The 23,086-nt window shown below is 39.7% G+C and overlaps 1 protein-coding gene across 3 annotated transcripts in view; it reads right to left on the bottom strand.

The window, feature by feature from the left end:
• Positions 1 to 23,086, bottom strand: part of LOC6626553 (uncharacterized) — a 61,469-nt gene that overhangs the window by 15,933 nt on the left and 22,450 nt on the right. For 2 of the 3 annotated variants that reach the window (XM_032436669.2, XM_070209887.1), the window contains exons 2-4: positions 12,899 to 12,948; positions 7,479 to 8,556; positions 5,225 to 6,874 (exon numbers count right to left, since the gene is read on the bottom strand). In XM_032436669.2, coding sequence (XP_032292560.1) covers positions 5,225 to 6,874; positions 7,479 to 8,477 — 2,649 coding nt within the window. In that variant the 5' untranslated portion in view covers positions 8,478 to 8,556; positions 12,899 to 12,948. Of the gene's footprint in view, positions 1 to 5,224; positions 6,895 to 6,985; positions 7,051 to 7,478; positions 8,557 to 12,898; positions 12,949 to 23,086 lie in introns of those variants that run through there. The other variant, XM_032436670.2, reaches the window with a different exon arrangement.

Here is a 23,086-nt window from a genome sequence, read left to right as displayed (position 1 = left end):
AGGCAATGACTGTTAACGAGTAATAAAGGAAATTAAATGTTTGCTATTTCTAAAAGCAGAAGATATAACTTTTATTCAATTATAGCAGATGGTATGCAGTAGTTAGTAGTAGTTAGAGTTCCATAAGAAATCCTCTTATAGAAGCATATATGCTTCATTATGCTTCCACAATAAATAGATACTCTTATTAAGATCGAACTACTTTATGATATATCTTGAGACAATCAAATATCAACAAAATCTCATCAACATCGGACTGTTATATATCTTACATAGGACGACTTTATTGAAAACGTATTTCTTAATTGAACAACTTTTGTTTTTGTTTTTAAGATATACGTGCCTAGAGCAGCAAGACACAACTTATATTATTCCAAACAATTGTAAATCACTAAACTAGGCTGTATACTTTACATGTGCTCTACGTCGGTAAGGGTATTTAATTTTCGTTAGCCCGCAGACAAATGTTTTGCTCTTGCTTTTAATTGCTCGCATGTTTATTTCGCTTTTGGTTTTGCCTCTTTTGGCTGTGCATTCAAAAGGATACCAAATGCATGGCCAGAATTGTTCTTGTTCTTGTTGCCATGGTTATGCACAACACGTGGGGCGGCAGCAGCAACAGCAGCAGCAGCTCTTCTTGTTGTTTTTGTGGCCAGCAGCTCAATTTACAAAAAATTGCTGCAGCATTTAATGAAAAGCGAAACGCAAAGCGACAAACAAATTGCAAAATGAGCGCAGCTTAACAAATGGATGAATGCAGGCCAGTTTGCATTGTAAGCGTGTGTGTATATATGTGTGTGTGCGTTTCGGTGTGCCACTAAGCTCAAATGTCAAAGGTTTAAAGCCAAGGCATTGTGTATACTTCACAGACACAAACACATAGACAGAACACGACGGCGTCGCATAAATTTCAATAAGTTGCCTACTTTGCGCCTCGCCGATGCGCAAGTTGCACTAAACAAAAGTTTTATGTGGTTGCGCGCGTGTGTGTGTGTGTGTGTGTTTGAGTGTGTGAGTAGGTGTCATCTAAATTCAGGTCACTTTAGTAGTCAGCTGCGAGTCAGCCTTTTGTGCCCGTCTCAAGCTGCTTTCAGCTCTTAAGCAGAAACTGCAGCTGCCACATTTCTGGTGACATTTTATTGCGTATACGTAATGTTACGTATACGCGATGTTATATGCAACAGTTTTTAAAGGCGCCTACACACACACACACTCACACACACACGCGCACACTAATGAGCGTTAAGTGCTCATGTGCATTGAATATGATTTGGCACTTGAAATATAAAAAAAAAAAAACCCTAAAAGTCTGCCAGGGCAAAGTTTAAAGCTTTACTTGTATTCAGCATAGTTGCTCCGCCTTGCTGTTCTTCCAGCGCTGCCGTGTCCATTGGAGCATGTTTAATAAGCAGCGCCATTTTTCATGCGCAGTCAACAGAGCGGCAGCAGTGGCAACAGCAGCAGCAGCAGCAGCAGAAGCACCCGCAACAACAGTGCCTCATAACAGTTGCCACCCACACAGCTGCCAGACGAGATGACGAGCACCACAGCGCACATCAAGAGTTCTTTGCTACACGCCATGCAAAATGTTGGTGCAGGCCATGAATGCGTTTGGTAAAGGGCGCGAATAAGGCAGAAGGAAATCCATTTAGTCAATTGACAAGCTAATCTATAGCGGAAGCAACTCAGCGCCAGAAATGATTAAGCACAAAATTGAAAGGCATTGAAAGAGAACTCTGAAAGCATTTGCGTTTTATATAGATAAATAAATGTATAAGTAACTTATTTAACGTGAATATTTTGTATGGCAAAAAGTTATTTCAGCAAACAGCCAATAAGTATGCAATAGAAAATGCAGCAGAATCAAGTAAGGGAGAGCATTCAGTAAGAAATATATTGAACAAATTGAAGAGATCAAATTAGAAGGTTAAAAACGTAAAATAGAAAAATTATAAAAAGGAAAACGATTCACCATAAATAAATGGGAGAGTATGACGAGATAATTAGAAGATTCAGTAATTATATAAATCAAGAAATTATAAACGTGAAACAAAGAAAAATAAATTCTTACACAACTTTCAAACAACTTTCGACAAATCGCTTTGCACCATGACAAATCTCATAATCTTCTTGCAATGGAAAAACAATTTATCTTTTTGTAAAAGGTAAAACTTACTGTATAGATTTAATATCAATTTTAGGCACGTGATTTTTATATAGTATTCGAAAGCTATACAAGCGGATTCATAAAATAATCTTAAATGTATTTTTCTGGTAAAATGATACTAGATACTACCAAGAACTTTGCAACAAACACAAAAAAGCTACACGTCGGATATGTGAACAAGTTAGCAATTTTTTTGTATTCCAGCTTGACCCATTTCCAGCAAACTATAAATTAAAAGTATTCGCATAGTTTTCTCGCCCCCCAATTAGCTTTAAAAATTATGGCTAGCTTTATTCAGCTTACTAATTCCCATTAGCTTACAGGACTCGTTGCCAAGAGCATTTATCATTATCCATTTGCTTTGGCTGTATACGTGGCATATGAATTATGATGATACTGCATAAAAGTGACATGCTATTTCATATCATATACGAGTATCTACATATTTTTATGCTGTTCTAGACAATTTTCTTGTTTTTGTTTTTCGCTAGTTTTGGTATCACTGGTTTTGCCCGAGGGCGTCGCAACGCTGGGTGTGGCTGGTGTGTGGGGAGCCCAACAAATTTGTCAACTCAGTGAATCATAAACAAGCGCAGTTATATGGAGCGCGACAGTGTTCCAGACTATGGGATAAACAAATAAACAACAACAACAACAACAACAACAACAGCAGCAGCTACATCAGAATGAATGTAAAAATTGTGTTTGCATTGGAATTTGCGCGTGTAGATTTTCAATTAAGCTCCGCCAACGCTGCGTATGTGCAATGCCAGCAATTTTCATGCAACGCCGCATATGGAGGCGACTTTAAGGAGTTTGTGCTCATGGCGAGGGGCCGCCGGATACTCAGCACTGTGAAGTGCACATCATGCCCCACAGTTTAGGGTGACAAATGGCAGCGAAAAACGACACCCGGACACAAAGGGACGGCGAGGGGAATACAAACAGCGACATTTGTTAGCATTAGGCACGTAGCCGGAACTGGGCAGGAGCTGAGTCTGCGACTGAACCTGAGTCGGAGTCTGAGTCAGAGAGCCGATGCAGCAGTCAGCAGGACGTGTCGGAAGCGGCACGTAGCGCCAGTGGACATGTTTGAGCAGCAACTGTAGACAGTTTCATGTCTACTTAGGTATGTCTGTGTATGTGTATGTGTGTGTGTGTAATAAATTTTACCTGCACATAAACAACTAGAACAGCAAAAACAACAACGAGCACTAGACTTATTTAGTGCAGCAGTCAAGAAAAAGTTTTTGTTTTTTTCCCTAAATACCCTTAAGGAAGTTATTTTGATTTTTCTATGCAAATTGTAACGGCATGAAGAAGAGCAGGCATTTTGAACTATTTCGAGGAGCACAGCATTTTAAATTATTTGGATTATGTTCGAATAGTTCTTTTCAACTTTCATATAGTATTGAAGCAAATTAAAAGTGTGTTAAAGTTAAAGGTAAAGTTCTGTAAATGTGTCATCAGAAAAGTTTAAATATAGAAAGGCTAGGTCTAAAGCTCGATATATATGTATATTATCGGCATAAATGATATGTTTTTTAAGGGCATCTAAGCGTCGACTATGCACACATCAACTATATTTGTTTCCAGTTGCAGCAACCTTCGCACTTATTTGTTTTTGGGTTTCTTACGTGTGATTTACGTTTAATTTATTTATGTTGAACAAAAAAAAAACACAGAAATTATGCTGTGCATTAGACACATGAAATTAGATTTAAAGAATGCGCTTGCTGTAAGCTAACCTGGCTGTGTGTGAGTGTGTGTGTGTGTGTGTGTGTGTGTGTGTGTGTGTGTGTGTGTGTGTGTGTGTGTGTGTGTGTGTGTGTGTGTGTGTGTGTGTGTGTGTGGCATGTGGCAAGCAGTTCGAAATCATTGCAAGCTTCACTTTTGGCGCTGATTCAATTATTTAAAATGCTGCATGCAATTTTGTGCAGCAAAGTACTTAAGTACCCGTTGCCCGTGCCCCTACAGCCCAGCAGCCAGAACCAAAATGTAATTTGTTGATACATGCTGCATATTTGTATAAAGTAAAGTGCAGCAAAACCAGAGAAGGGTAGAAGGGCAGAGACTCGGAGGGTGGCCGCTACCAGCAGAAAACATTTTCCTGAAATTACTTTAACCTGAGCAGCAGCAGCAGCAGCAACAGCAGCAGCATCAACAGCTGCCGCATCCGCATTAACCCTTTAATGGAGCTCAACCAAATTTTCATATTTAACAAGTTTCATTTTCTATGCAAATTAAAATTGCCAGCAAATTGTGCATATTTTTGGGGGTGGGGGAAAGTGGAAGAAGCTGCAGAAAACATTTACATTTGTTGTCGCTCTTAAATGCATGACAAATTTTGTGGCTTCTACTTTGCAACTGTCAACAAATTAAAAGTTCAGATTATTTTCAAGAAATTTCTGAAATTAAATAATTAATTTGGGAATATTTTCTATGGAATATGAAGCTTTTTAAAGCACATCATTGTTTCAAATAGTACAAAACAAATCCGAAACAAACTCTAAATATAGATGAGAAAATATTTGGAAAATATATTATACATAAGAAATTTTTGTAAAAGTATTTTCCTTATCATACAATTTTTTAATCTGATTCATATTAGACAAAAATCGTGTGTAAGCTGAAGCTCATTTAGTTTTGTTTATAAATATATTTTGGTAAATAATCTATATTTCTTTCTGCTTTCTGAAATAAAAAACCATTGAGCTGTTTTGTATGGGTTAAGCATGTAACATGTTGCTTTGGCTTTGAAAAGAATTGCGTCTGCCGTTGCGTCATTTTTCAATTTTCACCTTGTGCACCTGTGCACGCTGACTACATACTAATAAGAAAGCCAACATATGCAGCTTTATGGGCAAATATATTTTCCCCCTCTCAACCCTACTGTAGTACAGACGTGTTTGTGCGGCAAATAAATAACCTGAGCTTAAAGCAGCTTAAGGGCTTAAATATTCTTTGGCCAAATCAAAAATGTACTCAAGAATCAATAATATCTTGCAGTTTATGCGGTGGAGAGTTAGGAAGTTTTAAGGAGCGGTGGGCACTTACCTCTGTGCAAAACTGGCAGCCGCATTGCAGTAGGGCGGTGGCGTCTGCTGCGTTCTCCACATCGATGAGGCAGAGTTTGCAGGTGAATTGCTGGAAATTGATAGGCGTGGCTGGTGTGCCCACCGAGGGTGTCACATCCGCGGAGGCGAGCATCTCGCGCCGCTTCAATGTGATGCCATCGCGCACACAACAGGCCTGGGCCGCATGATTGGCACTGGCCATGGACAGCAGGGAGCTGACTGTCAACGGATATGCGTGGGTGGTGCCAAAGGCGCCCAGTTCGATGCCGCCCGTGCTGCTTGGCGTGGCCGGTGTGTGCTCCTCAAAGCTGTTGATATTGTTGCCGGCGGAGTGCAATGTTGCTGTGGTCACATTGGACGGCGGACTTGGGCTGCTGGCGCTTTGCATGCCAGCGGAACTTTTGCGTGAGCCACAGCCAGCAACAGCAGCAGCAGTTGCTCCAGCTGCAGCGCTATTGCTGCTGCCATTGCTCAGTCGTATCTGCGCATTGACATTGATGTGCGTCGGCTCCGTCGGCATCTGCTCCACATCGCCGCCGCCGGCGCCGCCATCCACAAAGCTGACACTGGGCCGTCTCGGATGTGTGCTAAAGGATAGCGCCGACTCTGGACGCGGCACAAAGCCATTGGCGAGCGAATAACGCGAACCGGTTGCAGCCAGCGACAACAAACTGGAGCAGCGGGAACATGTGCCAACTCCATTGATGCTGCTAACGCTGTTGCGCAATCGATTCAGCGGACGTATTTGCTCCACACCGCCGGCACTGAAATTGCCGCTGCCGCCATGCGTGGCCAGCATCGTGGCCGTCTCGTCCCCTGGCATGGGATGCAGCGTGTGGCTCTGGCGTGTGAGGGCCAGCACTGTTTCGCATTTGCGCAGGCCCGTATACTGTACAATGGACTGTGATTTCTCCTGATGCAGGCTGCTGGCGCTGCCCTCGCGACGCATCATGTGCCACAGCTTCTGCTGCACCACGTTCAGGGAGCTGCTCGAGCCGCTGATGCTTAGCCGGCTGCTGCCATGACCATGACCATTGGCTAGCTGTTGGCGGCCGGCGGGATCCCGCAGCACCACATCCTGTTCCGAGGGTGTGCGCGTAATGCGTATTTCCGGCGAGGCAGGTCGCAAATGTGTTGGCTCTCGTTCCCGTTCGCGTTCCTTTTCCTTTTCACTGGCTCGACTGCTGCTGCTGCCTTTGAGGCCAACCAGCGACTTGATAAAGTTCTCGAAGCGTCGACGACGCGGCAGCTGAGCACCCGTGAGTCCCAGTGAGCTCTCCATATCGCTACCCCCGGCCCCGGTGCCGGTGCCGGTGCCGGCGCCTGTGCCTGTTCCAGTGGCAGCTGCTGTGGCCCCATTGCCCAGGCTGCTGACCGAGAGTGAGTGATTGTGATTGTGGGAATTGGGCAGGGATAGGGAGATGCGCGTCGGCTGCGCCTTGCGCTCAGCTCCACCGTCGCTTGCCGAAATGATGTTGATCTTGTTGCGCGTCTGCGTCTCCAGCAGCGCAACTGTCTCGTTTGTGTCCGAGTCGTGCTGCGGCGCGGCATGCGAGGCAGTGGCACTATGCTGGCTGCTGGCGCGTGCCTGATGCTTTGTGTTGGCCAGATTGTGAATTGGCGAGGAATCCTGCAAAGTGGCAATAGAAACTGATTAAGGCAAAATATTTGTATATACACAGATATATATCGATATGCATATAGAACGAGACACATTCAGTTCGAAACGGCGCAGACTCACACAATTGACTCAAAACCTGCTCCATTTAATTTTGTATTTACTTGAATTTTGAACATACTTTAAAAGTTAAAGTTTTTTAAATTATTTAGTAAACATCTTTCTATTTACCTGACATTTCTCAACAAAGAAACTGAAAGCTTTTTAACTGTAAGACACGTGAGAGCGTCATTTGGTAGTTACTATTCAATTTAAAATAAGCAGCAAAGTGTCTGACTAGCATTTTATGGAAGATATTAAAAAAGAACTCTTTCAGGTCTAATTAATGATTATTTTGTAAGCGTAAGCCTTAACTGCTTTCATTCCAAGTATGTCAAAGTATACTCAAATAGCAAATTGATATATTTGAGCTTATTAAGCACCTTATCTTTTGCTTTAGATTTTTTCACGGTTTTTTCTTAAGAAACATTTTAAGAAAGCTTTTAAAAAAAACCCTTTTATATGAACGTATTGGGCACATGCGACTTGCCCATCTTTTGCTTTTAGAGGAACTTACCCTCGAATCCTGTTCCAGCTCCTCCTCGAGCGCACTATAGACTGGCGCGTACCAGGAGTAGGAGAGCTGTTTGCGCGCCGATGCAGCAGCCCCGGCGCTGTTGGCCGTTGGCGATGTCAGACCCACGCCGGCGTGACCGTGACCGTGACCGGAGCCGTGACTTTGGCCGTGATTCTGACTGTGACCGTAACTGTGTGTGTGATGCTTGTGCGGCACAAGCTTGCCGCCGCTGGCGGCGTTATTAGGGCCAGCCGTGCCGGCGTTGTTGCATGCAGCTGTGGTCACCAGATTGTTGTTGTAGTTCAGCTGAAGGCTGCGTCGCTGCTGCTGGCCGCGCGTGGACGGCAAATGTTTGGTTTGCTTGCGATGTCGCTCGCCCGCACCGTACAGGCTGTGATGCTGGCGACGCAGCTGCTGGCTGCTGGGGCTGAGTTCCTTCTTGGTGAAGATGAGCGAGGCGCTGTTCTTGTTGAGGCGTATGGAGCGCTGTTTGTCCACCACGGTGGCCTCGATGTGGGTCAGCAATGGCACCGTCTCGGACAGTGGCAACAGCTGCAGCGATGATTCGGCCGGAAAGTTAATGATGAAATTTTCGGCAGCGTCATCAAAGATGGAGGCGCGTGCAGCGCTCAGGCAGGTTGTGCTGCTCTGCGCCTGGGAATGTCTAAGATCCTTTGGCTGTTCTCGTTGTTGTTGCTGTTTGGAATCCTTAAGGTCAGACTGTTGCTGCTGATACGTGGCTGCTGAGCTGTAGCTAAGCTTGTGCTCCACAAGCAGCTCCAGTGGCGGCAGTTTTGATTTGTGCGTTGTCAGCTGCTGCTGCTGCTGATGCTGATGCTGATGCTGCTGCTGTGTATCCAACTCTAGGCTGAGCGGATGCTGTGCGGCCTGTGGCTGTTGTTGTATTGTTGGCGTTGCATGAACGTGTACGTGCGCCTGCTGAAATGCTTCATTCTGCTGCTGCAGCGCAGTCGACTGCATGGCCATGGGCGGCCGCATTTTGGCTAACAAGGGGACGCAGAGCGAGGCACTGTGTACACAGCTCAGCCGTGGCTGGCAACAACATCTTGAGCATAGCCTGCAAAGGAAAAAATTTAATGAGTTGGTAAAGCAATTATTAAGCATATATATTTATTATAAACTCTAATTACTAATTGCTTTAGTTTATTTTTAATGCTGAACAAGTTCTTAATAAACTTTCACTTTAATCAACGAAGTTTTTAGCCCCCTCTAAATAAATGACCACATCAAAAAGCAGACGCTGCTCTCTGCTGAGTTTTGGTTTTCAAATTGCATTCCATTCGGAATGGCCCCCTTCCAATCCTTTGGCAAATTCCGGAGCTGCACACTTTCCACAACTGACCCGCTCGACTGGTCAGGCAAAGTCAGCTGCAGTTGCTTTGTTGGCAGCAGTCATAAAGAAAATTTACATAATCGAAGCTCGACTGCTTGTTAGCCTATACAAATTATATTCTTTGAATTCTTTTACAGGGTATTATGTTTTGTCGATGGAGAATAGCATTTAGGAGCTTTACGATTCCCCTCCTGCGTAGTCCACTAAAAAAAGGACTATCATATTATTTTACTATAGGGTATTAAAGCTTCGTTGCGCTTAAATTAGTCGCTATTTATTGTTTTATTTCTGTTTGAAAAATCTATTGCTAATTAAGATTTCGATATGGAATTTGCAGAACAATTTAAAAACAAATATACACAAAGCAAGTCTTACAACAATATTAGTTTTTCCAACGATTTCTATATGTTCGGTTCATACGGAGACTTAATATAATATATTTATTTAATCAACAATTAAATCTTTGCGTTGTAAATAGTAAACAGATCAATATGCGAGATATAATTATGCTTTATGTGTTCCCAAATGTTTTCTTTAATGCTTTAGGCATTTGGTTCCAATTGTAAATGCTTAAGTCTTGAATACCTGACTTAACTCTACTTAATTTGCTTATACCCTTTAGGCTTTTTCAATGTACAGGGTATGCAAAGTACCACCTTTACGAGCTGCACTCGATTTTATGTGCGCCCGGCACAGCCGGCTGATTTGCATTTTTGCTTTTGTTTGATTTATTGCAATTTGTGCTGTGCCGGAATTTATACAATTTTTGTTGCTTTCGATTGGAAATCGTATTCGGAATTCGGAATATGCCCCGTGCATTTGATTAGAGTGGTGAGAGAGAGAGAAAGAAGGAGAGGGGAGCGCGGAGAGTAACAGCTCCCAAAATTGATGGCATCGTCACGTGGCAGTTGGGGAATTCAATTTGGTACAGCTGCCAGAAAATTGCGATTTTTTTATGAGTTTCAGCTGGTTAAAGTCACGTTACGTTATTTTTGTCAGCTTTTCTAAGCTGCCAACTCCAAGCAGCCCACAAACAAATGCCAAAGTTAAATGCGTAATTAAGACACGACGAGACAGAAACATGGAAAAGGGTTGGGGCGATTGCGTGCGGAATTATTAGATGAATTCCCACAAGGATGTCTGGCAAAGTTAATTAGCAGCTGTAATTGTGATTGTTGCTGCTGTCAATGTATCCATATAATGGAATCCAATGTCAAGGGTACAGAGTAAATCGAATGCGACATCGTCTGCTCTCTGTCATGTGATTCGATCAAACGATGGAGCTGGCATTCTGTAGATTTCAATCATGGTATTCAACGCTACGATTACGCCTAAGTGGGATTCAGTGTAGCGCGAGTTCGCGTCATAATCAATCATGTTTACCCCACGCTGGGCGCCAACAGTTTGTGGCACGCCAGGCATATGCAAATTTTTGATTCGATTTCATGCACAACGTTGCACAGTTGCACCTAAAAAGAGTTATGGGCTCTAATCAAATTAGCTTGCAACAATGCGAACCCAATTTGAAGGCAATTAATCGAGTAATTGTCTGAAATGCAGCCCAGAAATTATGCTTCACAAATGAGTTTGTACACCCAAGCACACACAGCAATGTGTGTGGGTGCGAGTGTGTGCCTGTAACTGTTAAGTGAAATGAATCGGAAAACATAAATTCAGCAAAGCGCTGGCGAACACCAAGCGTAACACACACACACACACACACACACACTGCAGGGGGCGTGGCAATGCCAACAATAGCAGCAGGCCTCCAGGGAGGCAAACGGCGTGGCCTTCGCAATCAGCTGAAGCGCACACTGGAGTCAATTAAGCCATTTGTGCACGACAGTGTGACCAAGTATTCCCAATGGATTGACAAACACAAATTAGCTTGAGTATAAAAATTTAAAAAAACATTAGCTGCCACAATACCAATAAAGGGAATTATAGTGTACAGCAAAAGAATAATTATAGAGCCAACTACATATGTGACTTTGTCGAGCTGTTCTCTTTAATGTACTTTAATATAATATATTTAAATTACACACATCTATTTTGGAGATTTTCGAATATTACATTTTAAAATACTATGAAAATAATGGGGATCGTATCAATTTATAGATAATTTAAAAATATTAAGCTTATAACAAATATTTAGAAGGAGTACAGTATAATTTAATAGATTATATATACCTTAGGGAAATACTCTATTTTGTCTGTCGCTTAACACAATTTGAAAATGTTTTCGAGTAAATCCTAACATTATTCAAGAGTCCAAAAATATAACAAAATTATATGGTGATATTGGTTTTTTATCGACTGAAATTTTTAGAAGCAATTTCAAGCATTTAAATGAATTCTAACGTAGCGCATTAAATACTGTTTTCCAATTAAAATACTGAAGACTAATCTGCAGAACCTATTTTGCTGTTACTTTGCTGCTAGGAAAAAATGCGTTCATTTTGACTTCATTAAAAAGGCAGCTGTCGAGAGGATGCGCTAAGCGGTTGCTCCACATGCCACTGGAGGTATGTCAGTATATTAATTTTTGGTATGCGCTGACTATATGTGTGCGTGGGCGCGTTTGTGTACGTGCGTGTGTATGTGTGTGCGATGAGAAAAGGCGAGCGCACAAAAGTATGCAACACAAAAATGCGCGACTCGCATAATTTGCCAAGCCAGCAAAAAGGGAAAACAACAGTCAAAGCAGATGGAAGAGTAACTGCTGGGCTGAAGCAAGAAGCAGAAGAACCAGCACAGGCCGCAACAGGAGCAACAGCGAAATGCCAAAGATAAATTGCTTCTCGCACGCCTTCCAACAGAATGGGCCTGGCAGTAGCGACATTTGCTGCCAGTCGGATGTTGCCACGCCTAAAAGGGCCTCCTTCTCAGCCTCCGCATTCTCCCCACTCCTGCTCGGAAGCAACCAGCTACACATATTCTCAAATTAATCGCTTTTGGCGCACATTGTGAACATTCATTTAACGCCATTTAGCCGAACAAGCCGAACAAGACCAAGCTACAGTTGAAGAAGACGAGGAAGACAAGCAAATGGCTTGAAAAAAAAAACCAACAAGGACAACGAAGATTAATGTGGTCTGCTAATACGTCAAGTTTAATAGACAAATGAGCAAACTTGAGCCGCACAATTTCCAAGCAAATTTTTCTGCTCACTAATGTTTACAATTGATTTCAGCTTTTAATCTATCAAAAGCTTTAAATCTATCTATTGCTTATAATTATACCCTATAAACCAATTTACACAAGCTAAGTTAATGTAGAAGTCTGCATAAGCAAAAATCAATTCTATATACTATAAAATGAACACTATTAAATGAGATTCAATTGCATGGGCTTGAGATCATGAAAATCGTATAGAAAGGCGATGTTTAAAATATGGCTATTCTCAATGAGAGACCGAATAAAGGAGAACGCTAATCATATAAAGGAAAAATGAAAAAATTTGTAACTAAGACACAACTCTGGATATGAGAAATGTATTGATATCTTACAATAGACCTTGAGTTTCTAAAGCTCATGAAAATTGTATTGAAAGGCGATGTTTGTTTCTAAAGGGGCAAGGGGAGTTTCAAAGCTATTTGAATTATACACATCTGGTAATAATGGAAGAGAACCAGTTCTCTAGTTATCCAACAATGAGTTATTGTGCTTTACTCGTATAAATTTACATAATTTGACAATAAATTAAATCAATGTCAGTAGGCTTTTAAAGCCGTACATTACCTAAGATTTAGTTGACATCTATTATAATAGTTTTTAAATATTTTATCGCAAGTTAAATAAAGTTTCGCTTAAACTATTCTAAGAAGCAATATATTAATTGACTTTCCGAATTCCCCCAATTTCCTATGTTAACTTTGCGTGAACCCGTGAACCGGGCCAACTAATTGACACACGTCAATTGGCCATCAAATTAATTAGCCAAATGTCAGCGACACAAGACAGGGGATAAAGGAAACAAAAGCCAGACAGACAGCGTGGACATGCAACACATTTCGGCAATTTATCAGCTCTGCTTTGTTTTCGGCCAGCCAGTTTATCAACTTACCATTATTAAATCTGCATGCAAATGCTGTCGAGGTCCACAAATTGTTGCAACTGCAAAATAAATAAAAGACAACATTTTATTATCAGATCGTTAATTAATTAGATATAGTTCTGCATATATAAATAGTTGGAACATATAATCAAATTAACATGTGTGGACAAATCTCATTTTTATTAGATTTGTGCTTTTATTGTCTGTATTCATTAAATTAATTAAAATATGTTGTAGAGAACCTTTTCACGCACAACATAACTGAACTAATATAATTGCAAAATGGTATTTTAGTCTTGTTTTGTTATCTAGATTAAATTCGCATCTATTTATACTCTATTCACAAAGTACACAAGAGCTTGTCCGCATTGTCCTGTTTGACTGTCAGACTGTTGAAAGACTTTGAATTTGGATTTCCTGTTCGTGCGAATTCACCTTTTAGTGCTACAGTCATCATATTTAACAGATAGATTACCAGAGTTATGATATTCAACAGATAGATGATCCTCGAAACATGAAGCATAAAATTTACAATTTTATTTATAAGACTGTTAACTAATCATTAAAGATTTCGAATATCTTCTATTATATTAATCCTATCTCTTTACAAATCTCATGTAAATCTTAGCTTAGGACGATATCTCAAAGGGACTCAATAATGCTAAAAAATTGATTAATTCATAGTAAATGATTTTCCAAAGCTTTGCATAAAGTAATTAAGGTCTTGGCTTGTTCTTGGGATATATTGTAGCGGAATCATATCATTTTCTACTACTCTTTGAAGCAACTCTGTAAATGCAAATAAGAAATAAAAGAATGCAAGAAATCTAGAAATATTAAAATAAATAACCAGGGCTTGTTAGGCTTTCAAGTTGCAAAAAATGAAAATAAATTGAAAATGCAAACAGCTGCCCAGTTGCATCATTATAAAGCCAGCCAATTATCGAAGCTGTTCCGCACGCCCTGCTGAAATTCCCAGGACAATGGCAGCAGCTTTTGAATGGGGCAGCCAAATCAATGCAGCTAATAATAGCAGGCAATTGACCAGCCACGTGCCACATGACGCAAGTGCAAATGCACTGAAGCGCTTACTGTTGCCGTCGGGTAACTAAACAAATTGGCTGCAAGAAATGCAAAATGGCAGCTGCTGCTTGAATAGAAGAAAAGCAAACCTTAGCTAGCGAATTTACTGAAAGTAGCGTATCTAGCCAGTCGTATATGCTTGAAGCGTGTGTGCTTAGCGCCTTTGGGGCATGCGGTTGAGCAGAGCCAAAGGAATTTTAATTGCAAGACTGTCAGCCAAAGCCAAATGTCGGCCCCAATTATGAAGCTAATTAGACTTGGCGACACTTAGCCCCAGGCACGCCCACGCACTGGCTGAGGTTAAGCGTGGCCAAGTGCCAGGATCCAAGGACTGTTGCACTGGCATTTAATTTTTAAACGCCTGCGACCACAAACAGCTGGCACAATTGAAAGCGTAATTGCATTCTGAGGTACACACTTAATTTCACACACAGCTAATTACAAGAGAATTTATTGGAAATTTATTGATCATTTTCAGTGCAAGCGAACTTAACCAAACGCTTTGCTTAACTGCAAATCTTTACAAACTCGCATTTATCAACTTGGGCACTTGGCTCGATTGCTGCTGCTGCTGCTGCTGCTGCTGCTGCTTATGACACTTAAATTGCATAGCCAGCAACAAGAGCAGCAACTGCAAACAACATCAACAACAACTACTGAGCACAAGCAACAACAACACGCATTTGCCAATTGACTTTTAACGTCACTCGCCTGCACTTTGCCTGCAAATGGTAAATAAACTTTTAACTCAAGTGCACAGCAAGCTAAATCGAAACTATCAATCACGAATTATGGCTAATATAACGACAGGCTAGTTAAATATGTTTAAAATACATAAACATATATATAACACATATATTTAACACGCTCGCCGTAATTATGGCAACAGCAACCATTTAAGCCTTTGTTTTGACCTCTCTAAGCCGTGTCCTGCAGCCAAAGACATGTTGTTGTTCGTTAGTTTGTCCAGAAAATCCGCTTAAGTCCTAAGCCCTGTCACAGCCAGGACAGCCAGGACAACGCATTTGCGCAGCCTGATGCAAATTAACATAATCACAACCATCTGCACGCCCGGGGCCCGTAATATGGAAAAACAACAGCAGCAGCTATTGCAATAACTGCCTGTGCGGATTTACATACAATGCAATCGATTTAATATTGGATATATTATTTAACTGAAAGCTTGCCTTTGGATAAAAGACTCTGGACTTTTACATTCACCAAAATTGAGTTGTTCAAAATCAAAAATTCTTTAGCTGAGCTGTGAACTATTCATAAATATTATGATTTGCATTTAGTTGTGGTAGAGTTACAATTAGCTTAAATAAATGTTTTTATTTAATATTAATATTATATCATTGATTGGAATTATTGACTATGTGTCATTCATGGGGTTAGATTGAGGGAATTCCGCTCGATTATTATCTGGAGATTTTTAAGAGGCTCTAATTTCATAACACGTTTTCACCAAAAACTCTTCATTTCAAAACTTATTAGTTTGTTATCTTTAACATTAGGGTAATTCCATTTGGCTCTAGCAAACAATCTTGGCAAACACTCTGTTAATTTCTCATCAGCTTCGAGCCTTATAAGTCTCTGGTTAAAATAAATACGTTAAACGCAACAAAAATTAAATAAGAACTCAAATCAACTGACTTTCCTGGGCAAATCTTGTATTCAGAATAAGTACCTAATAATTCTGGCTGGGTAAGTAAAGGTCACTGGAAAATTTGTTGGTTATCTACCGATTTTAATCTTTCAACTGGTTCAACATAATCTTGACATGACCAAGTTGTGGCATACACACGCGCTGTCACAGTGAGCATTGCAAGTATGCGAACGAGCCAGATGTGACAGCTTGGGCACTGTAAAAAAAAATATATAAAAATAGAACCGATATGAAATCCACAGAGAGGAAGTGCCACAGAGACGGCTGAGTATTACAAGAGTAAAGTGCAAAGTTGAGGCCAGCTGTCATCAGGCTGAACATCAGCAGCATCAATAATCAAATGGAATTTCAATCAAATACGTGACGCATTCGCCTTGCAGCTGCGAAAAATTGAGAGAGCTCACCTGGGTGGAAGAAAACAAAATTGCTTAAAATGGCTGCAATTGCAGTTGAGGGGGCAAGCTAAATGAGATTCTCAATGAGATGAAGATACACGATACAATGTGTGTGTGTGTCTGTGTGTGTGTGAATGGTAGCAAGTGTAACACTTGAAAGTCTAGACTAAGTGGCTGCAGAGCGCGCAGCATTCATGTGCTGAATGGAATGTGGTATGCAAAAAGGGGAAAAACATAATGAAGAAATCAGCTTGAGGGTGCCGAAAAAGAAATACCCTTGCAGAAATGTAACAGATGCGGGATGATATCTGAAAGGGCGGAATCTCTGCCAGCTTTATATATGACAAACAGACTATATGTGAGATATGCTAATCGGGAGTATATAAAACAGAGATGGCTTCTTAACTTCACCACAAAATTATAAAACCCTCTGCAAGGGCATTAAAGAGCAGAAAACAATCAACAAGCAGCCGCAGCAACAGCAGCATCCCTTGCATTAAGTATACGCCCAGTTGGCTCCCTGTTGTTAGCGTGTTTTTTTTTTCTCTCTCAGTTTTTTTTCGTTTTGTGGCCCTTTTGTGGTTCCGTACAACAAAAAGTTGCCTGCTAAACTCTTTCTAATGAACGTCTTTAAGTCATGCAATAACCAAATTGCAGCTATGCAACTCACGCAAAGCTTATTACGCGGGCTACCTCTCCCTCTCTCTCTCTCTCTTGCTCTCTGTCAGCTTAATCAGCATTTTGTTTGCTTTGTGGCAATTATACATTTAAATTGGCATTGTGGCAGCGAGCGTTGCAACTCATTTGCCTATGCGATAGCCGAAAATCCAAAGCTCCGGAAATGCTGTTAGCCGCCTTCTTTTAGTACACGCAAAAGGCAAGTGGCTGGCAGTTGGCAGTTGGCAGCTGCCGCCATTTTCATGTTGCATGTTGCAACAGACCACAAAGAAACGAAAACAAGCCTGTGGCAAGTGGCATGGCAAGCAAATTGACTTGCGACCAGCTGCTGTCGCCCCAAGGATGACGATACCGTTGTCAAGCTGTTGCCTTTAAAGTGTCGCCAGCCGCACTTTAAAGACAGCCTTGCAACATAATGTGGCAACTCTGCAGTTTCTGTTGCACAAAAAGTTAACTCAAAAACATTAAACGTACTTAAAAGGCAGCAAAAGTAAATGTGCAAATTACATTGAAAATGCAAAGCAAAGCAAGGCAAAACACACACAATTTGCACTAAGTACTTTTAGGGCCCTGCAACATTTTGTTGCAACATTCCAGTGCACAATCTGAATATGCGCACTGATCACTGACCATCTTTTTTATTTTGCTATTTTGCTCTTTGGTAGCCTTAAGTACTTTTGCTGCAACTAAAGCAATTAGTTAAAGTGTTTTGCTGCCAAGATAATAATTTATATTCTAACGAGTTTTGGTTGTTTTGGGTAAATAGCATCTACTATCTTACAGCAGGAATATTAACGCCAACCAACACTGTAAAAATAATAATAAATAAAGTTATACAAATTATGTACACAAAAATACTAATAGTTAGAGTAACAGTAATATTAATAATACTAATATTATAAATTATTAAAACAATATCGTTAACACTTACACATTTATTCCCAGATTAAAATAGTTTTCAATTGATAAATTCACTATGCCATCTCTAGCTTCTCCAGACTGGTAAACAGTATTAGGGACATACCCTTAAATAAAACTAAACTAATTTAGCTTCTTTGTGTAATTTTTATACCCTGAACCCATTAAAAATGGGTACAAGGGTATATTGTATTTGTGCATATTCCAAATGTATGTAACAGGCAGAAGGAAGCATCTCCGACCCCATAGTGTATATATATTCTTGATCAGCATCAATAGCCGAGTCGATCTAGCCATGTCCGTCTGTCTGTCCGTCCGTCCGTATGTATGAACGCAAGAATCTCAGAACATATAAGAGCTATAGAAATTTTAGATGTAGGTGCTCCTAGTGCTGGCGCAGATCGAGTTTGTTTCCGACAATCGATAACTTACTCCGTTTCCAAGAAATCGATATCCTGTTTTTTTTTTTTTGGCGATTTTGGTAAATATTAAGAGCTAGAGTCCCCAAACTTGACATATAGCTTCTAAAATAGAATATATGCATTTGATGTTGGAAGAAGAGGGTTCAGGGTATTCCCTAGTCGAGAGCTCCCGACTAGAACCTCTTACTTGTTTTTTTTTTTTTTTGAATTTTCAAAGTTGCCATGAAAATGCAAAGCGCTCAAACGATTTCCGCACTTTATCAGAATTTTCAGCTTGATTGAAGAAGAGCTTGTGAAGCGTTTGCTAATTAAAAGGCGTGCGGCATCGCGTGGCATGCAGCATGTGGAAAATAGGAGGCGTGTGTTAAGCACAATGTGTGCATGTTAGGTATTAACCCTGATGTGTCTGGCAAATGAAGGATTTTCGGCAACTTTTGCGTGCTTTGTTTGCACAAGGCTTTAAGTTTGCCAACGTGACAGTGCGAATATTAAGTGAACGCTGCTGAAAACAATGCGAAAAACTAACAAACATGTCAACTAAGTTGTTGTTGTAGTTGTTTCTGTAACAATTGTTGTCGTTGTTGTCGTTGTTATCGTTGTTGTAGTTATTGTAGCTGTTACTGTTGTCGCAGTAGTTGTCGCTTGCGCATGATTTCCGTGCTTAAAATTTCCTGTTCGAAACTGACAGAAAAGAAGGAAGTGCAAGCGACAGAGCACACAGACGATAGACAGACAGCCAGACAGTCTGACAGACAGATAGACAGACAGCCAGTCAGACGTTTGATAGAAATGCAGATGCACAGAGACGGAATAAAAAGCTGCGCCAGTTGTGTGGGCGTGTTTTAGCTGTATGTATGCATATGGAGTACTATACAATTGCCTGTTGCCTGCATCACGTTGGCTAGAACATTTTGCTAACATGGAAAAAGCCAATGGTAAAAGAAAACATGAGTCAGCCTCCCCATATGCGAATTCGCTTCAAACATGCTTTTTCCTGCTAGGGGAGGGCAACCAGTCGAGCATTTAATGACATTCTGCATTCACTTTTTTGTCGTCTGCACAGTTGGCTTTCAAATATTTTTACGTTGATGTTTTGTTTGACTCGCTGCAGCAACAAGAGGAATATTATTACAATTCCTTTCATATCCATAAAATAAAAAGCCGGAATGAAAAGAGCTTTGCAAACAAATGTGCGGGCTAGCGGCAGGTGGTGTACGATGCTGCGAATCATGAGCCAAAATATATTCATGACGATTATCATCTACCGTATATATATCTACTGTAGACTAAGGCAGACATCCATGTCCCAAGTTTATTTATAAAGATTCTCATCAATAAAGGAAAACCGTGTTTGCAGCTGTAGATATCAATTCTATGGCTATTTAATTCCTTTACGAATACCTTTACTTAATCGAAGAAATTTATTATAAGCACATTTGAGTAATTTAATAAGACTATTTACAGGGTATTGTGAAGCCAACCGACGACGTTTATTCAAATTTTATTGTACAGTTTCCAACATAAAGAAGAAAAATCAAGTCAATTTGTCATAAAACGAAAAGTTTCGTACATATTTAAACAAAAATATGCGCTTTATTTAAAAAAAAAAATAATTTTTAAATGTTATATACAACTATTAAGTAATACACTGCAAGTTCTATTTGCAAACGTTTATCAATTTGAAAAGTTTTCATGAAAACAGAAAATAAAGTTGGCAAAAAAAAATATATATATAAATTCAGTGGCAACAGTTCTCGTGATTTATTGTGCACCAAATTAATTGAGAATACTTGAAAAACAGCAGAAAAGGAAAAAAAAATGCGATTTCCAAAAGCAAAAAACCAAACAGCAAAAGGGAGCGCTTAAAAGTGATTACAACAACTGCACTTCCGAACTTTTTGTGCGCTTTTTAGTAGTTTTAGTTATTGTATACCCTTTGCCAGCAAATGGGATCTCACAGAAGATACAGTTGTTATGCCATATATAACATAGATATACATATATGTTTGGCAACATTAGGCAAACGAGTAAAAGATATAGAAAAAGTTCGTTTAAGTTTTGCTTGATATAACATATATGCAATCAGATTTTGCCTTTGCCTATATAGTATTTGGTTTGCCTATATATAAAGATGCTTTTTAAATATTCTGAGAATTTCCCAATATAAAAATTAGCCAAGAAAGAAAGAAAGCAGAGCGCAACTTGCAGTCGAGTGCCTGTGTCTCTTCCAGTTAGTGTAATTTGTCGTCACACACAATTAAAAAATGTATATTCGTTGGTTTTTCTTTTATTTATTTATTTGTTTGACATTTGTTACAGCGCAGCAAATTTAATTAAACAATGGCAGCGCATAAACAAATCTACATCAAACACAGACAGACACACACACACACACTTTGAGATATTCTCCGAGATATTCCGCTGAGACCACCCTCAAAATTGTGGGGCGTTTTTTTTGCGCAAGTTTTTTATAGTTTTAATTGAAAAATGTGCAATTAAAAGTCGAATGCATATGAAAGGCAGCGCAGCGTATTGCAATGAAACGGGGCGTATGCGCAATTTATAATAAATGTAAAACGTAAAAAGTCAACGACAAATTAATTTAAGCACTTAATTATGCCATAGGTTCAATTAAATTACATGGCATTTAATTAAGCGCATAAAATGCCCAGAGCTCTATCGCACAGACAAACACGAGCGGGCAAATATGTTAACAAAGCTAACGAGTTCGAGGGTCGATCGATTAATGTATCGAAAAAGGATTGAGCTTCGATCACATCAATTTGTCAATATATCATGTATCGATAAAGTGTTAAGATACTGTTCTTTGAATAATTTGTGACGAAAGGAAATGAAGAGAAACAAATCTATATAATCCATTATCTAGCTATTAAGAAACAGATATTCAATAAGATGATCAAGTGAAAACAAAAAGAGAAAAGCAGAAAATACTGCAAAATCAACTGACTTCAGTTAGCGCAAGTTCTGGCCAGTTTTGCCAACTTCTTGGCCACCCCTCGTATACACTTTATATGTAGTAGCATGTTCCCACATATATTCCGCTTGTGTATATTCCCTGCAAATAAACAAGAACCCTGCAGTTGGCCAAGCCGAGTGATAAGCAAACAAAGGCATCCAGGATAAAGCTGCCCGCATGCCAGCTACAAACTGTTGCACACAGACACACAAAACCCAAACACACACTCACTCGCACACAGACCGCACACCACACACACATATGCATACCATAATTTGGCACATGCCATTATAAAATATTGACAGCAGTGCAAACAAAAGTCATGGACAAGGATGGTTAAGTTCGCAGCATGTAGAAAGTCACCATTTACCAGTTACACATTTCCCAGTGCCAGTTCCCAGAACTGAGCTGGTGTCCATGCATATACATATGTATGAATTTGTATTTGTATCTGCATGTGCATAGCTGTTGGGTGCATGTAGATGTGGCACCGAGTTACTCTTTCAATTAGCAGTCGAATTGCTTAATTGAAATCTTAACATTCTTTGTCATCATAAAATCATTATGAAATGTTGGTTTTAGAGGTAAGGTTGCAAGTGAAAAACATTGAAACTGGCACAAAACGGTTTCAGGAGTGGCTTAAACAGGTTGAAAACAGCTTAACAAATATTTATACTCATTTTGTGGGAGATGTAGGAGATTCTTTTGATGAACATTTGACTATATATTTAATATAAAATATATATTTAATGAAGTATATAGTTTAAATATATATAAATAAATATCTTAGCACAATTGAGGCCACATTTAAAACTGTAAAGCTTTTAAGATATGTAAATTTAAAACAAAAACTCTTTAAAATACAAGCTTTACATTTTAAATTGTTCGCTTCTTTAAAAGTGTGTCCTAAAGGAATAACCCCGATGAAAATACTGCATGTGCGCTATGTGGACACACTAAAAGGCATTCCAGTGTTGTCCGCAAAAGGTGTGGTCCAAGGCTGACCACAGGGCACACACACACACACACACACACTGACAACTTGACACACTAGCTGGCTTTTTCTATGTTAGTTCAGCAAACATATTTTAGCCAAATTGTTACGTTGTGTATAAAGTTGGGTTTGAGGTTTTGGTGCGGCAGCTGGAAAATGTTTGCTTAACTTCATAATTAAATTAAATAACGAGAATTTGTTAAAAGTAATATGGAAACGCATTAAAGATAATAGCTTTGTAAAGTCGTTGACTGCACTTTGGGGCTTATTTTTGCAAGCCTTTTCTTTGTTCGCACGGTTTGACTGCCCACACAATTGTTGACGTATTATATAGTATAATTAATATGATAAAATATCAATTATGGCATTTTGTATTGTCTGCCGCTAAGTAAGCTAAACAATGTCGGCATTGTTCAAAATGGATTATTGTAAACGTATCGCAACAGCAACATGCAATGCCTCTCGAACAATGTCATTCAGTTTGTGCAGATAATTACACGGTAAATACGTATTTCAGATATATATAAATATATATATATATATATGAATTATCATATATGTTGTATACATACGCATATAGTTAAGCATTCATTTGATTAAGCTAATGAAATTGACCTACCTGAAACGATAAAGAAAAGAAATATACATTAATGTTATTGTTACAATTGTAAAAAATTAATAATAAATATTAATTTGCTAAAATGTAATGTATTTGCCAAGCAAATCAATTATTTCTCTTGTCAAATATGGTTCAGTTCAGGTTAAGGTAAAATAAAATTATATGACAGCTATAACCAGGTTTTAGCCGTCTGAATCTGCATTTTTTCAAGAGAACTCAGCAGCAGGGTTCAAACACTTTCAGAGCTAAGACTACGAGCCACTTTTGTACCGGTTCTCAGACTAAAACTGGTAATTATGAATTTGTATTGAGTAGCAAACAAATGTTTACCCCTGACCAGTACAAATGTGTAATTGCAATTTGATTTATTATGCAGTGCACGTTGCGTTTAATTCAATTACAAGCAGGCAAGGAAGTCATTTCAAGTGGAGACAACAATTTG

The sequence above is a fragment of the Drosophila virilis genome, chromosome 5 (genome assembly GCF_030788295.1).
Source record: "Drosophila virilis strain 15010-1051.87 chromosome 5, Dvir_AGI_RSII-ME, whole genome shotgun sequence".
NCBI lineage: Eukaryota > Metazoa > Arthropoda > Insecta > Diptera > Drosophilidae > Drosophila > Drosophila virilis.
This window is presented reverse-complemented; position numbering and strand designations above follow the sequence as displayed.